Source organism: Anarrhichthys ocellatus, unplaced genomic scaffold (genome assembly GCF_004355925.1).
Source record: "Anarrhichthys ocellatus isolate YVR2014 unplaced genomic scaffold, GSC_Weel_1.0 scaffold28, whole genome shotgun sequence".
Classification (NCBI taxonomy): Eukaryota; Metazoa; Chordata; class Actinopteri; order Perciformes; family Anarhichadidae; genus Anarrhichthys; species Anarrhichthys ocellatus.
The window spans coordinates 101,473-117,224 of record NW_022280058.1 but is presented as its reverse complement, the minus strand read 5'-3'; the positions used below and the strand labels follow the sequence as shown (position 1 = coordinate 117,224).

General features: G+C 41.2%; 1 protein-coding gene across 3 annotated transcripts; it reads left to right on the top strand.

Moving 5' to 3' along the window:
- The first annotated feature begins 1,568 nt into the window (after nt 1–1,568).
- LOC116392113 (NACHT, LRR and PYD domains-containing protein 3-like) lies at nt 1,569–15,000 on the top strand. Of its 3 annotated transcripts, none has more exons than XM_031863275.1 (12): nt 1,569–1,621; nt 3,894–4,214; nt 4,535–4,603; nt 6,930–8,796; nt 9,043–9,216; nt 10,119–10,292; nt 10,716–10,889; nt 11,318–11,491; nt 11,622–11,795; nt 12,196–12,354; nt 12,775–12,821; nt 13,046–15,000. In XM_031863275.1, the coding sequence occupies exons 2-12, from the start codon at nt 3,941–3,943 to the stop codon at nt 13,588–13,590; spliced, it is 3,831 nt and encodes a 1,276-aa protein (XP_031719135.1). In that variant the 5' UTR covers nt 1,569–1,621; nt 3,894–3,940; the 3' UTR covers nt 13,591–15,000. The 3 variants fall into 3 exon arrangements, with proteins under 3 accessions (XP_031719135.1, XP_031719137.1, XP_031719136.1); XM_031863277.1 differs by having other exon boundaries at nt 12,196–12,586; nt 13,046–13,133; XM_031863276.1 differs by lacking the exon at nt 10,716–10,889.
- Nucleotides 15,001–15,752: the final 752 nt, after the last annotated feature.

Here is a 15,752-nt window from a genome sequence, read left to right as displayed (position 1 = left end):
GTGGCCCGCGAATCCACCAGCAAAAAAAAAAAAAGTTAGACTTGAAAATAAAAATGTCCCCATGGTCGAAATTATGAGATACAAAGTTGAAATTATGAGACAGCATGTTGTCTGTGTACCGACATTAAAACTATCACAACAGGTGGACAGGAGAGGGAACAGCCCGTAAAGAGGTTTTCCAACAAGTGATTGAGTTGAAAAAGATCGACAAATAATCCCAAAATGTCCACGAAGAGAAAAATTTATGGAGAGGGAAGAAAATGTAATTTAAGATGGGAAAGCGAATACATGTCTGTGCTTCAGGGAGAAAAACGGGTCTGTCTTCTGTGTTATGATGCGTGTAGGTGATGAAGGATACAATTCACGTCAGCATTTTGACACCAAACACGGAGCTAAATTTAGCCTCCAAGAAAAACATAAAATTGTCCAAGAATTAAAAGGCAGACTGCAATCACAGCAGAATATATTTACAAAAGCTACAGCCCAGTGCACGCTAAAGGTATGTGAGTAGGTGAGCTCCGATCAGATACAGACTTTTACAAATATCAGTTTGTGAAGAAACACCATCGCAGACCGAGTTCAGGAACTAGCGGCAATCTAACAACACAGCTAGCTGAGAGACGAGATACATCATCTATCAGTGTTTGTAAGAGGCTCAAGGCAGACCTGACTCTCAGTGAGGAGCTCTTGGATGTAGCTGCCATGCACGGGACGACGGCAGGGCGGGACATTAGTGATGCAGAGAGGTGACAAAAATAGCTTTGAACAAAGTTAATGTAATAACTTGTGTTTGACATTTGTCTTTGTTATTTTCTTTAAAAGTTTGATCTTTGATGGAGTAATGTGGGTTTCTTAACCCTAAATTAAAATGATTTATGTTATAATAACAGAAATGTGCTTAAATATCATTTTTCATTTATATAACTGCATGTACAATATTTTTACACTTGAATAAACAATAATCAAAAGCAGAGACAGTTATTTAACAATATGTTAGGAGTAGTTACAGTTGTACAGTCTTACAGTTACAACCGGCCCTTTGAGGGAAACCATGATGCTGATGTGGCCGGGAGTGAAAATGAGTTTGACACCCCTGCTCTACAGTGAATACTGAGTGAAACATTCAATCCCAGGATTTAACATTCCCATCAAACATTAATATTCTAAATGTCTTGTGCTATAGACAAATTTCACCAACATTCAACCTGAAATATTTTGGTGTGTTTGGAAAGTTTGGGATCTCCACTATTTAGAAAAAGGTTGTGTAGGATTTAGCTGTAAAGTTTGGCTTTGCATCATAGATTTGTAAAGATGGAGTCGGCAGAGGGTTCACCATAGTTAAGCACGTTGATGGCAGCTTTTCTGAATTCCCCCCCCCCCCCCCAAAAACAACCAATTACCCTGGTATCTATCTGAGGCTGCTGACGTGACTTAGAATCAGCTGCAGCAGCTCATATCACGGAACTCACATGAAAAAGAGGAAACTGAATGAGCTTGGGGACGAATGTGACTTCGTCATCACATCCTGACTGTATTTCCTCGTTTTTCATTTCTTGTAAACTTTCAGCAGCCATACTCCAGAGCGATCGGACTTTCTACGTACATAATATGAAACCTTAAGGTAAGAAAGTTGTGTTTTCCTTTTTATGCATTAGCTCATTATGTAGATAACTTCGAGGATACATTTGTAATGTGATGTGAAGCTTACGGTCTCTTTTAACTCCTTTCACTTGACTGTAAACTGGTCTCTGTCTCTACACTGAAGCCATCAAGATGCTTCCCGTTTATTTAGTGTTGGAGAGTAATAGGATTGTTGCAGCTGCTCCAGTATAGAAGGACAAATGTTTTTAGCAGTCTGTCGATCCAGCGCTTTGGTCCAAACTGAAATATCTCATGAACTAGTGGATGGATTGTCATATCAGGATGAATCTTAATGACTTTGATGATTCTCTGACTTTCCCTCTATTGTCATCATGAAGTGGACATTTGTGTTGTCCTCGGGCAAACATTGGACGCTTTCACGTGTTAACAAGTAAGAACTACTGTGATATTCATATTAAGATGTGTCAACCTTAAAGTAATAATCTCTATGATTTTCATTTAAATGAATGTATGTCAAGTCCCTATCTCACGCCGAAAGGTATAACACAATGCGGATTTAGCCTGTCTGCGGCGACATTCACGATAATTCCAAACACTGTTTGGATCTCTCCGAAGTGAGATCCAAAAATGCAATTACTGTTTATCGCCATTGGTGCTGCCAAAGAGAACGAGATTAGAACTTTAAATTAAAGGTTTCATGATGATGTTGTTTCTGGTTCAGTAATTGGTGTCATGCTGCTAGAATGGCTAAAAGCAACAGCACAGTCTTTAGTTCAAGCACTGAGCTTGAACAACAGGAAATGTGACAGACTCCAGCTCCTCATATGTGTGGGTTTCATTGATCAACATCCTGCTTTAATATTTACAGTTTCCATTTAGTGGCACTTTAACTCAAAGATGTCTCTAATTTCAAGAAGTGTAAGCAGTGTGCCACTTCAAAATTAAATTGAGTCGAGCCCACAGAGCAGCAGCAGGAGCTCTAACTGACCAGACTGGCTCCTGCGTCGACCAATCAGAACTCCTCCTGCTATAGGGCGACTGTGGCTAAGGCTACATCCATACTACTCCGTTTTCAAACAAAAACAATCTCCGTCCACACGGCGTTTCAGCGCCGTTTTCAAAATGATCTCCGTCCATACTAACACGCCTGAAAACCAATATCACGTGACTCTTCACGTACACTGGGCATGCGTGTGGGTGTCGATGTAAACAGGAAGTACATTGGTTGCTTAGTTTAAAAAAATACGACAGAGTAATAAAGTAGTCTTTAATAATGAAAGGTTGTGTTTGATACTTAAGATCTTCTCTAAAATCTTCCTCTATGAACTAAAACAGACACAGTTCGTGGAAAGTTTTAGAAGTTTTATTTTTCAGACTTAGTTACAGCGCTGCAGGTCTTTCTCTATCTTTCTCTCTCTCTCTCACATATCGAATTTACTTTAAAATCAACACTTACACGTACCAGTTTGCTAGATTATGGGTCCATAAATGTGGTCAACACACGTCTCTCACTCGTTTCCTCGGTGTTGTTGTCTGTTCTCACTCGTAGCTTTGCTGGTGGCTTAACTATCTGTCCTACTGAATAGCATTTACTGCTAACCGTGACTTCAGCTCAAATAACAGCTGCTTCCTCCGTGATAATGCAGACTTTAACAGCACAACAGCTGCTAGTAAAGACAACAAGGTCAGCATTGCCTGTAATCAGTTTTCCATGTTAAATTAACCTGGTAGGTAGTCGATCGGTATTCAATGTTGTCGTTTGTGAGCTTCTGGGTAAGGGTCACGTGATAGACATGTAACGAATCAGGGAAGGAGACGTCATGACTGCTAAGAACCAATCAAGTAGCGAACACGGGTGTGGGCGCCATCGTTTCTAATCTTATCCGTTTCTGACCGTCCACACGAAAACGCAACCCCGGAGTTTTCAAACTTATCCGACCTCGGGAGCATTTTCAAACATATCCGTTTACGGTGCTCTAAAACTTCGGCATAGTGTGGACACTCAGTGTAAACGTACCAAAACATATGCGTTTTCAAATGGAAACGGAGTAATGTGGACATAGCCTAAGTGGAGAGCAGGGCCGTCCTTCAATCAGAGGATCGGTGGTTTGATCCCCAGCTCTGCTAGTCGCATGTCAATGTGTCCTTGAGCAAGACACTTTACCCCAAAATTGCTCCCGTAGCTGTGCCTACGGTGTAGAAATGTGATAGAATCTGAATTGTAAGTCGCTTTGGATAAAAGCGTCTGCTAAATCACTGTAATGTAATGCTCTGACACTTTTGTTTTCCAGTTTTCCTAGAGACTGACGAAACTGCTTGATTTTAGCAGGAAGCCACAATGACGTCAGAGGACCTTTTGAACACTCTGGAGGAGTTAAGAGACAGTGAATTTAAGGACTTTAACTGGTATCTGCAGCAGCCCGACATCCTGGAAGGCTGCCAAAGTGTCAAAGTGTCCAAGCTGGAGAAGGCAGAAAGACGGGACACAGTGGATCTGATGGTGAACACCTTTAAAGTTAATGGAGCTCTGAAGGTTACCAAGAAGGTTTTAGAGAAGATAAACAGGAATGATCTGGTGCAGAGTCTGTCAGACACCAAGTCAGGACAAGAAGGTCAGTCACACTTTGGTCTTTTTGTTTCTTCTAGCAAAAAGAGTGGATTGAAGTGGGCAACACAATACTTGTATAGGAACTGGCTCTCTGTACAGAAGCTCATTGTAATCACCAAAGAAGATAATTAGAAGCCTGATCTTGTACAAATCACTCTCCAACAAATCCAAGAAACAATTACGCTCAGTACATTTTTAGAACAATAAAAAAAAAAAAAATGATGACCAAAAATGAAAACCAATTAATAAGCACTGATTCACTTGATGATAAATAGTAAGAAATAAGTGAAATTGATAACATAACACATAAGCTCTCTCACACAGTGTCAGTGGATGTCGATGATGTTGGAGAGACTTCAGCGAACAAAGAAACTTCCTCCTCTCCGATTGAAGGTAAAGCTGCTGGTATGTTTTTTCTGGTATGTACGGAAGAGACAAAGTGTAAACGTAAAAAATGAATTGTAAGTAAGTTTTACTTTCTGTGACATTGCATTGCAATCTGTAATGAGAAGTTATACCTAAACAAAAGTGGGATTGTTGTGATGGATTGTGATGCAGGAGGCTGTTCAATCTTTCTTTGTGGAGTTTCAGTCAGAACTCCAGAACTTCACTACTTGAACAGCTAGGCTCATCCAATCATAAGAGACAAATGAAGATTTTAGAAATGATTTAAATCAACCTATACATTTTAATCACTTTTTGGAGGCGCATGCAGCTGTCACAGCCAAAAATAATAACTTTTTTGCCTTTATTACGGAAGCATTTATTGCCTATAATAGAAATACACCTGGAAAAGAAAGTACAGGGATTGGATTGAGTGCAGCGGACCTTGAGACGATTACTGCTCACAACATCTTCCAACCACCCAGCCAGCCCAGCCAAACCAAACAGCAACAATTGTGGTGTGACCGCCCCAGGAATAGAGGGAAGAGAGCCTGCTTGTGGCTAATGTCTGGTCACAAGAAAACAAAATGGATGAAGTACGCCTCTTACGCTAACCCAGCAACGGAAAATCAGAGACTGTTGTGTCCACATTCTTCCAGAGACCAGGCTTCATCATAACATCCCGGATCAAGCTATTGCACTTGATAAGTGGACCATGTTCCAATCAGATCACATTTCCCTGCTTCTGCTGCCTACAAATGTAATATACAGTCACATCAGAAAATATGACTATGATGTGGTGATCCCAAAGAAAACAAAACCATTACCCAACAAGAAAGCCTGGATGAATGGAGAGATGAAGGCCGTATCCAGAGACAAAAAAGGTAACAAGGAAGCATACAACACCGCCATAGCACCTCCACACCAACAACACCAAAGACATGGCAGACAATCCAGAATATCAAAGGCTACAAAAATAGGTGCACCCCCATGACATGTGAGGCCATGTTGCCAGATGAGCCGGCCACTTTTTCTGACAGCCACCATTGTCCCTGTACCTAAAAAGTCTGCAATGTCCAGGCTAAATGACTTCCGCCCTGTGACACTCATCCCCATTCTGATGAAGTGCTTTGAGGAACTGGTTCTCCAGGACATCAAAAACAACCTCCCAGCCCGCCTGGACCCTCACCAGTTTGCATACAGAGCCAACAGATCCACAGAGGATGCTGTCTCCACTGCTCTCCACTCAGCCATCACTCATCTTGAAAATGAAACCACCGACAACTGAATGTTTGTTGAATTCAGCTCAGCATTTAACACAATCTTAAACTTAGCAGTCTGCGCTTGGGTAGCTCACCCTCCAACTGGTTATTGGACTTCTTCACAAACACACCCCAGGTGTTTCAAATTGGAAACCACACCTCCTCCACTCTAGTGTTGGACACCGGAGCACCCCAGGGCTGTGTGCTCAGCCCCCTCCTGTTCACACTGCACACCCTCAACTGCAACCCAAGACATGAAGAGAAGTTCTTGTTTACTTTTGCAGACTGGAAACATTACAAATTGGCATGTTTTGTGCATGGCCCAAGACAGGAGGGTTCTTCAGCGAGTGATTAAAACCGCCCAGAACATCGTTGGTAGCAATCTACAGAGTATTAGCGAGAATGGTGAGAAGAGGTGCCTGCAAAAGACAATACCCATCCCAGCCACAGCCTGTTCACCCAGCTGTCTGGCAAGTGATACAGAAGTATCAGCTGCCGTAAACCAGACTTCAGAGCATCTTCTTTACTATGACATCCCCTGTACTGCCATAAAAAAATATTTTGTTTTTATTTACTTGTGTAGCATAAAGATACTACAACTTGCATTTCCTTGTGCAACCCTGTGTTGTAGGACAAAAAAATAAACCTTGAACCTTGAGAGGAAGAATAGTGAAACTGATGCTTCAGGACTTTTGTTTGTGACATTTTATCCAGTAGCTGGCAGCAACACCAGCAGCTGCTCAGTGGTCACCAGTCAAGGGTTGTGGTTGCAGTGGACATCTCCTCGTCATAACGGTTTAAATGTTGCAAAGCTGGGATGTTGAGAGAATGATGTGTCTAAATCAAAGAGTTAAGATAACTTGGTGTTTCACAATTACTATCTCTAAATACTGTAATACTGTCCACAGATAACTTGCTCCACCTTTAACTAAAAACTTTGTTTGACTGCCCTTCAGCTTCTCTTCAGAAACAAACCGTCAACAAAGCAAAAGACATGTGTTTACCTAGCTCATGCGGAAAGGGGCATCTGTGAACATGCAGCCTAATGTTTTTGTTCTATTTATTTCACACAGATGAGATTGTTCCAGTACCAGAGCCACGACACATCTCGTATTACCAACACTTGCTTCAATCACACCTCCAGGATAAGTTCATGTGTGCACAAGAGGGGTGGGCACAGAAGAAGGATGAACAACGTCTTGATGATATCTACACAGAGCTGTACATCACAGCGGGGGCTGACGTACACATCAACAAACAGCATGAGATCAGGCATATTGAGGCAGTGGTGGTGAAGCCAGCAGGAACAGAGAAATCAATTAAATCTTGTGACATGTTCAAACACCCCTCTGGAAGATATAAACCCGTAAGAACAGTGTTGACAAATGGAATTGCAGGAATTGGCAAAACTTTTCTTGTGCGCAAGTTTGTGTTGGACTGGGCTGAAGGAAGAGCCAATCAAGATGTGCATCTCATTTTCCTCTTGACCTTCCGCCAGCTGAATTTATGGATGGGAGAAAAGTTTTGTTTGGCAGAGCTCATTCATGAATGTATCACAGAGACCAGAGACATCAAGGATAAAGCTCTTAATCACATCTTTACAACTCTGCAGTCATCAGGAAACACCAACTATGACAAGAGCAAATTCAAACTTCTGTTTGTTTTGGATGGACTTGATGAGAGCCGCCTTCATCTGGCCTGCTCTACCAGTGGAAATCAGACAGTTAACATTGATGTGACAGCGTCAACCTCAGTGGATGTGCTGCTGACGAACCTGATCAACAAGACACTGCTTCCCTCTGCTCGCCTCTGGATAACCACACGACCTGCCGCAGCCAATCAGATCCATTCTGATTTTGTTGACATGATGACAGAGGTCAGAGGGTTCACTGACCTACAGAAGAATGAGTACTTCGAGAAGAGATTCAGAGATTCGGAGCAGTCCCGCAGAATCATCTCCCACATCAAGACATCACGAAGCCTCCACATCATGTGCCACATCCCAGTCTTTTGCTGGATCACTGCTACAGTTCTGGAGAATGTGATGGAAACCAGAAAAGGAAGAGAGCTGCCCAAGACACTGACTGAGATGTATGCAGAATTCCTTGTGTTTCAGATGTATCAGACAAACGAGAAGTATGGCCAAAAAAAGTGCATTAAGTACATTGAGTCATTAGCAAAACTGGCTTTCCACCAACTGGAAGAGGGCAACCTGATCTTCTACGAGAAAGATCTCAAAGAGAGTGGCATTGATGTCCGTAGAGCCTCGGTGTGCTCAGGAGTGTTCACAGAGATCTTCAAAGAGGAACTTGGTAAGAAGAATGTTGAAGACAAGATGTTCAGCTTTGTCCATCTGAGTGTTCAGGAGTTTTTGGCAGCTTTTCACGTAGAGAGGGCAGTCATTAACAAACACAAGAATGTGATGTGTGAACCAGGACAGACACATGGTGAACAAATACGAATGGTTTTCAGTAAAACATCTATGGCTGAGGTGCAAAGGTTTGCTATTGACAAGGCCTTGAAGAGTCCAAATGGACACCTGGACCTGTTCCTCCGATTCCTCCTGGGTCTTTCTCTGCAGACCGGTCCGACTGTTCTACAAGGCCTATTGAAAAATAAAAAAAGTTTAGAGACCAATCAGGAAACAGTCGAGTACATCAAGAAGAAGATCAGTGAGAATCTGTCTCCAGAGAGAAGCATCAATCTGTTCCACTGTCTGAATGAACTGAATGATCGTTCTCTAGTGGCGGAGATCCAACAGTCCCTGAGATCAGGAAGTCTCTCCACGGATGAACTGTCTCCTGGTCAGTGGTCAGCTCTGGTCTTCATCTTACTGTCATCAGAAAACGATCTGGCTGTGTTTGACCTGAAGAAATATTCTGCTTCAGAAGAGGCTTTTCTGTGGCTGTTGCCAGTGGTCAAAGCATCCAACAAAGCTCTGTAAGTGCACAGATAAGTGCAGATACTTTGTCACATGTGTCGGATTGTTCTCAATAAAATTAAGTCTATATAAACTGCAATGTTTAGACAACAATTTAATTAGTTGATCAATTGAAGTCTGTCAAATTGTTTCTTGAGATGAATGAATAAATATTTACAGTCTAGTTCATTCAAGGCTAAAATGTACAATTCTCACATAATAGAGACAGTGTCAGTGTTTTTTCTTCATTTCTAACTCTTCTTCAGGCTGAGTGGCTGTAATCTGTCAGAGAGAAGCTGTGAAGCTCTGTCCTCACTTCTCAGCTCCCAGTCCTCGAGTCTGAGAGAGTTGGACCTGAGTAACAACAACCTGAAGGATTCAGGAGTGAAGCTGCTCACTGCTGGACTAGAGAGTCCACACTGTACCATGGAGATACTCAGGTCAGATCACGCTGTGATGCATTTGTGTAACGCTGTGTTGTAAATTGCAGAAATCCTCACCAGAGAAATTCTATCATGAATTACATTCATGACAGTTTGCCCATTGGTGAAACAATTGCTTGCTTGTAACTAAGAGATAAATATTGCTTTGGTTTTTTACTGTTTTTTCGATGAAAATATGTCTGCACTTTACATGACAAGAACAATCCAAAAATGTACTTGAAAATACATTTAACATGTTGGATGTTAAAGCAAAACATAAATATTAGTGCTGGGCAACTTAACGCGTTATTATCGCGTTAACGCATTAATTAATTAACGCCAACAATTGTTTTATCGGGCATTAACGCAGTTTAAAAAAAAATGCAATACACACCGTTGATGCCAGCAAATCACCCAAACAAACGGTGGAGGGAGGCTTCGGAAGACTACGTTAGATGCAGTGTGTGGGAGAAGTATAGATAAACAAAAGCAAGACAAGCTACCAAATGTCACAGCGAAGATAGCTACAAACTGCAGGCCGATTAGTATTGTGGAAGATGTCGGTCTGAGGAACGTTCTTAGGATCGCAACGAATGACGGCACGTATGAGCCTCAAGACGCAGCATCACAAGAAGAATACACGAGTTGTATGAAAAGGAGAGGACTACAAAAGCGACGGCGTTACAATGTGCACCAGCTGTTGTTCTCACTGGAGACTACTGGACATCGCTGGGTAACCATCATCACCTCGTAGTTACAGTGCATTATGTTGATGAACAGTGGGAGCTGCATTCACATGCTCTGACTGTCATGAAAACAGAAGACAATCATCGCAGAAAATCATGCGATTAATCACAATTAAAAATTGGAATCGTTGCCCAGCACTAATAAATATATTTGTGTACTTATTTATATTTCAGATTAAGTCAATCCAAGTTCACAGAGAATTGCTGCCAGGAGCTCTCATCAGTTCTCAGCTCCCAGTCCTCCCTTCTGAGAGAGTTGGACCTGAGTGACAACTACCTACAGGATTCAGGAGTGGAGTTGCTCTCTGCTGCACTGAAGAGCCGTCACTGTACACTGAAGACTCTCAGGTCAGATCATACTGCGGCGTTTTTGTGTAGCAACTTGTTTTCCCAGTTTACCGGCTTTCAAAATTAAGCAGTAGGAAACATTTAGAATGTCAGTTTGTGATGGAATTTATGACCAACTCAAATTTTTTTGTTTTAGCATAAGCATATGCTCGCTAGTTATAGTTGATAAATCTGCAAACAAGAGTCACTCTCTGCAGCCTACAAAAAACCCACTTGGCAGCTAGAGGTTCACAGAGATGAGGCCAGTACTTCTCAGCTCCCATTCCTTTATTCTGTGTGTCCTGGACCTAGAAGCAAGATCCTCCATTACCATTTAGTAACTCAACAGGGGAAATTCTAAAATTGAGAAGCTTTTTATTTTTTTTACATTGTAGACAATAGAAACAGTGTCAGTGTTTGTCTTCATCACTAACTCTTCTTCAGGCTGAGTGGCTGTAATCTGTCAGAGAGAAGCTGTGAAGCTCTGTCCTCAGTTCTCAGCTCCCAGTCCTCGAGTCTGAGAGAGTTGGACCTGAGTAACAACTACCTACAGGATTCAGGAGTGGAGTTGCTCTCTGCTGCACTGAAGAGCCGTCACTGTACACTGAAGACTCTCAGGTCAGATCATACTGTGGCGCTTTTGTGTAGCAACTTGTTTTTCCAGTTTACCGGCTTTCAAAATTAAACAGCAGGAAGCATTTAGAATGTCAGTTTGTGATGAAATTTACAACCAACTCAAATTTTTTTTATTTTAGCATAAGCATATGCTCGCTAGTTATAGCTGATAAAATATGCAAACAAGAGTCACTCTCTGCAACCTATGAAAAAAACACTTGGTAGTTAGAAGTTCACAGAGAGATGAGGCCAGTACTTCAAATCTGTTCTCAGCTCCCATTCCTTTATTCTGTGTGTCCTGGACCTAGAAGCAAGATCCTCCATTACTAGTAACTCATCAACAGGGGAAATTCTAAGCTTTTGATTTTTTTTTACATTATAGACAACAGAAACAGTGTCAGTGTTTGTCTTCATCACAAACTCTTCTTCAGGCTGATTGGCTGTAATCTGTCAGAGAGAAGCTGTGAAGCTCTGTCCTCGGTTCTCAGCTCCCAGTCCTCAAGTCTGAGAGAGTTGGACCTGAGTAACAACAACCTGAAGGATTCAGGAGTGATACTGCTCACTGCTGGACTAGAGAGTCCACACTGTACCTTGGAGACACTCAGGTCAGATGTTACTCTGATGCTTTTGTGTAACACTGTATTTTGCCGTTCTTTGGTCTAGTTTTGTGTTGCATGGCTGTACTGTCATACAGTACTGATACACTAAATTAGGATATATGATCTACCTATTTAGGTTGAGTCAAACCAGGCTTACAAAGACCTGCTCTCAGGAGTTCTCACCAGTCCTCGGCTCCCAGTCCTCTTGTCTGAGAGAGCTGGACCTGAGTAACAACGACTTGGAGGATTCAGGAGCGGAGCTGCTTTCGTCTGGACTGGAGAAAACACACTGTACACTGGAGACTCTCGGGTCAGTAACCATCTTTAGTTTAACAGATGACCATTTAAATGGTACTGGACATACAAGTTGATGTCAATGATGAAGTCCAACAATTGCAGGATTCTATTGTGTAGAGTATGCTCAGAAACACTGCAGTAACAAGTCTTTGCAGGACAATTTCTAGACTTTAGAAAATGTACATACTTATATTCTTAAATTCTGCAGCAAATTCATTCAGCAAATCATCATGTTAACTGATTCTGTTTATGACGGGTTCTGAATGACATTCACACATGGTGGGGAAGTCTAACACTGAGCTCATTCTAATCAGTAAATGCACACCTACAAGAAGGCAACTCATTGATACACAAAAATATATAATGTGTGTGTCTCTCTCTGTGTGTGCGCGTGTGGTTGTGTGTGTCTCCAGGCTGTCAGGCTGTCTGATCACAGAGGAAGGCTGTACCTCTCTGGCCTCAGCACTGAGGTCCAACCCCTCCCATCTGAAAGTGCTGGACCTGAGCTACAACCACCCAGGAGACTCAGGAGTGAAGCTGCTGTCTTCTGGTCTGAAACTGGACACTCTCAGGTATGAACAGACAACAAGAGCTCACACATTGTTTCTCTGTCACACTGACAAGCTCAGGACTGTTGGTTCACAGTTGTTACCAACAGCTCTGCTGACAACAGTGAAGACAGTAACTGATGTGCTGAGAGTTTCTGTTCCCACTGAGACTGACCTCCTAACATGGTCTAATGCCACATCAGGATTCAGTAGTGATTATACAACAACTATGACTCTCAGGATTCCTGTTGTGACTGTGAGTATTATGCTAAAAGTGATATCATTAGAAAAATACATATCGATCATATTCTTCTTCTTCTTATCAGTCTTATAGCTTTTTTCAGGACTTTGTTCAGACTTCAGCAGCAGCATTCTGAATGAGCTGAGATTTTTTAAAGAGACTCAGGCCTGTCCTAAATCTGAGTGCTTTGTTTCTTCCTCCAGGATGGATCACGGTGGAGAGCAGTGGCTGCGACCTGGTCTGAGGAAGTGTAAGTGTGTGTTCACTTTGATTCATGAAAACAAGACAGCACATGTTAGTTTAAATCAAACGTTTGTGTATCTGTATTCAATTCTCAGTTTGTAAGAAGATCCAAAAAGATGAGTCATTGTGAAGATTTGATCTCAGTCAGTATGTTAATGAAGCCACAAATAAACCCATCAGGTGTGTTAGATGATAAACTGCTGCTGTATCGTGTCTTGTTCTCTCCATCAGATGCCTGTGAACTCACACTGGACACAAACACATTAAACAGAAACCTCAAACTGTCTGACAACAACAGGAAGGTGACTGCAGTGATGGAGGAGCAGCCGTATCCTGATCATCTAGAGAGGAGTAACTACTGGTATCAGGTTATGTGTACAAATGGTCTGACTGGTCGCTGTTACTGGGAGGTCGAGTGGAGTAGAAGGGTTTATGTATCAGTGACTTACAGAAGCAGTAGACACAGCAGGTTTGGAGAGAACAATCAGTCCTGGAGTCTGTTGTGTTCGGATGTTGAAGGTTATTGTGTCTTGCACAACAAGGGAAGTACACGACTCCCCTCCTCCCTCTCCTCCTCCTCCTCCTCCTCCTCTGTCTCTCACAGAGTAGGAGTGTATGTGGACTGGCCTGCTGGCACTCTGTCCTTCTACAGAGTCTCCTCCGACACACTGATCCACCTCCACACCTTCAACACCACCTTCACTCAACCTCTTTTCCCTGGGTTTGGGTTTGGATTATATTCATATAGTCCCTCAGTGTCGCTGTGTTCCCTGTAAGAGGGGGAGTCTCCTCCTGTGTAGTGAAACACTCACATTGCTGACACACACACACACACACACACACACATACACACTTTCGGGAAGTCATGTTTACTCAAAATTACAAGAAAATATCTGTCTCTTTTTACTCTGCAGCAAATGGACTGCATGTCTGTGATTCTTCAGTACCTTAAAAAAAAATCTTTACCTGATTCATGGTATAACAACATTCTTTCACACAAATAAGTAAATTATATATTTCCAATAAAGGTTCCACATGATAAATAATAAATATGATTTTTCTTTCAAACAAATGTACCAATCATCTTACATTGTAAAATATGAATCCACAGTTTTGATTAGAAAACATCCCTGTGATATATTTCAAAAGACCGAATCAAGTTATTGTTGTTAATCTGTCGTTGTTGTTAAAGGTGGAAACGTCTTTCAATTAAATTTTTACACAGTAAATATATTCATATAAATGGGTAGAGGTGGGTGTCAGTGTTACAGTTATATAAGAACCATGTCGATGAGCCTTAATACTTTCACTCCAGTTGTTTTTTATTTACATTTGTATTGAATAAATTCAGAGTAAGTACCACACTTCCTATGATGCTTTTGAGTGACGCAAACAGGATTCAGACCAGACTGAGTCTACAATAAAACATCCCCTCCAGACACACATTCATTTTTATTATATGTTTTGTATATTTGTACCAATACAAGGTGGCAGGTACCTAGCATCAGTTCTGTTCTAAATGTATTGGAGTAAAAAGTACAATATTTCCTCTGAGATGAAGTGGAGTAGAAGTATAAAGTTACATTATATTCAACACTAAACCGTGATTGAACCTTTGAGCAATATATAATATAATGACAATTCTCAAGGCAAAATTCTCCAAAAACGTTGCTGTGGCAGAAAATTTGAGGATGGGGCGTAAATGTTAAATCTATTGATTATTCTAGCCAAATTGTAAGTACATAAGTGTAAGTTTACAAGTCAAAGATCTATTTTTTTGTGTTTTATACAAAGAGTTTGAACTGTATTTATAAACTATTAAATACTGTAACAACAAAAAAGGAAGCGTAATGGCATGCATTGCCTGTGATGTATGTAATTACACGATGAGAGTTTGTGCCTTAGTGTCCCCCTTTTTATCTATATATTATTCATTTACGTTTTTCTATTTTTATTTTTTATGCATTTGTTTCTGTTTTTGTTTTTGTAATCCTCTGCGGTTTCCCCTGGCATGTTAGTTTGAATGTGTGCATTTTTCTGTTTCTTATTGACAATTTGTGAAATTGTACAAAGCTTAAAACGTCACGTGACCCCTATGGACGCCTACGCTGATGCCTGACTGTAAAACGTCATAAAATCACCAACATGTTTAACGCTTTGTTCGAATTGATATTTGATCAAGTGTCCCGTGTATAATAAATAATATATATAATAATAAACATGCTTCGTAATTTATAACATAGTTTGAGAACAGTTAAGTTAACCCTCACTGAACGCCGCTCATCAAATTGTTCAGGCAGCTAGTCGGCCGCCTTTATCTCTACATCATGCTCTGAACAGGGGAAACAGCTGATCTTTGAAGGTGAGAGCGACTCAATTATATCATCACAGGTTCGTTTATGATTTTAATGTTTGTTTAAAGTTTGATTTCTGCTGCTCAGCTGTGTAAACAGACGACCAACAGGTCCGAGTGGGCAGCTAACAGTCTGCTAGCATCATGCCACTGTTAGCTTTGCTAGCTTACACAAATGTTAGCAGGTTAGGTAACTGCTGAGTCGCCGGTCACTGTTTAGTTTGTTTAGGTGTGTTATTAAATGATAATGCTAGCTAGTTTACGCTGCCAGGACTTCTTTAACATGCTCACAAGCGTTTATATTGTGATGTTACACTCAGTTTATTAGGTACACCTAGCTAATGCCAGTGTTCAGATAATTCACTGAAGTAAAAGTACAAATACAGATAAATGTAGTGAAGTAAATAGTACAATATATGTAATAGCAATACATGGAAATACTCATGTATATTACCTCAAAATGTTACAGAAGTACCGTACTTGTGTAAGTCTAAGTTGTATTCCACCACTGATACAACATGAAAGTTATGATGTTCAGTGTGTAGGTTGTGCTGCTGTTGTGTGACTGTCTGCCCTCCTTTATAT

What these genes read in the sequence shown, in the direction of transcription:
- LOC116392113 (XM_031863275.1), top strand. Translation starts at nt 3,941, where the DNA reads ATGACGTCAGAGGACCTTTTGAACACTCTGGAGGAGTTAAGAGACAGT. An exon ending in AAAGCATCCAACAAAGCTCT is followed by an intron (nt 8,797 to 9,042) that starts GTAAGTGCACAG and finishes ACTCTTCTTCAG; the next exon opens with GCTGAGTGGCTGTAATCTGT. An exon ending in CTGAAACTGGACACTCTCAG is followed by an intron (nt 12,355 to 12,774) that starts GTATGAACAGAC and finishes TTCTTCCTCCAG; the next exon opens with GATGGATCACGGTGGAGAGC.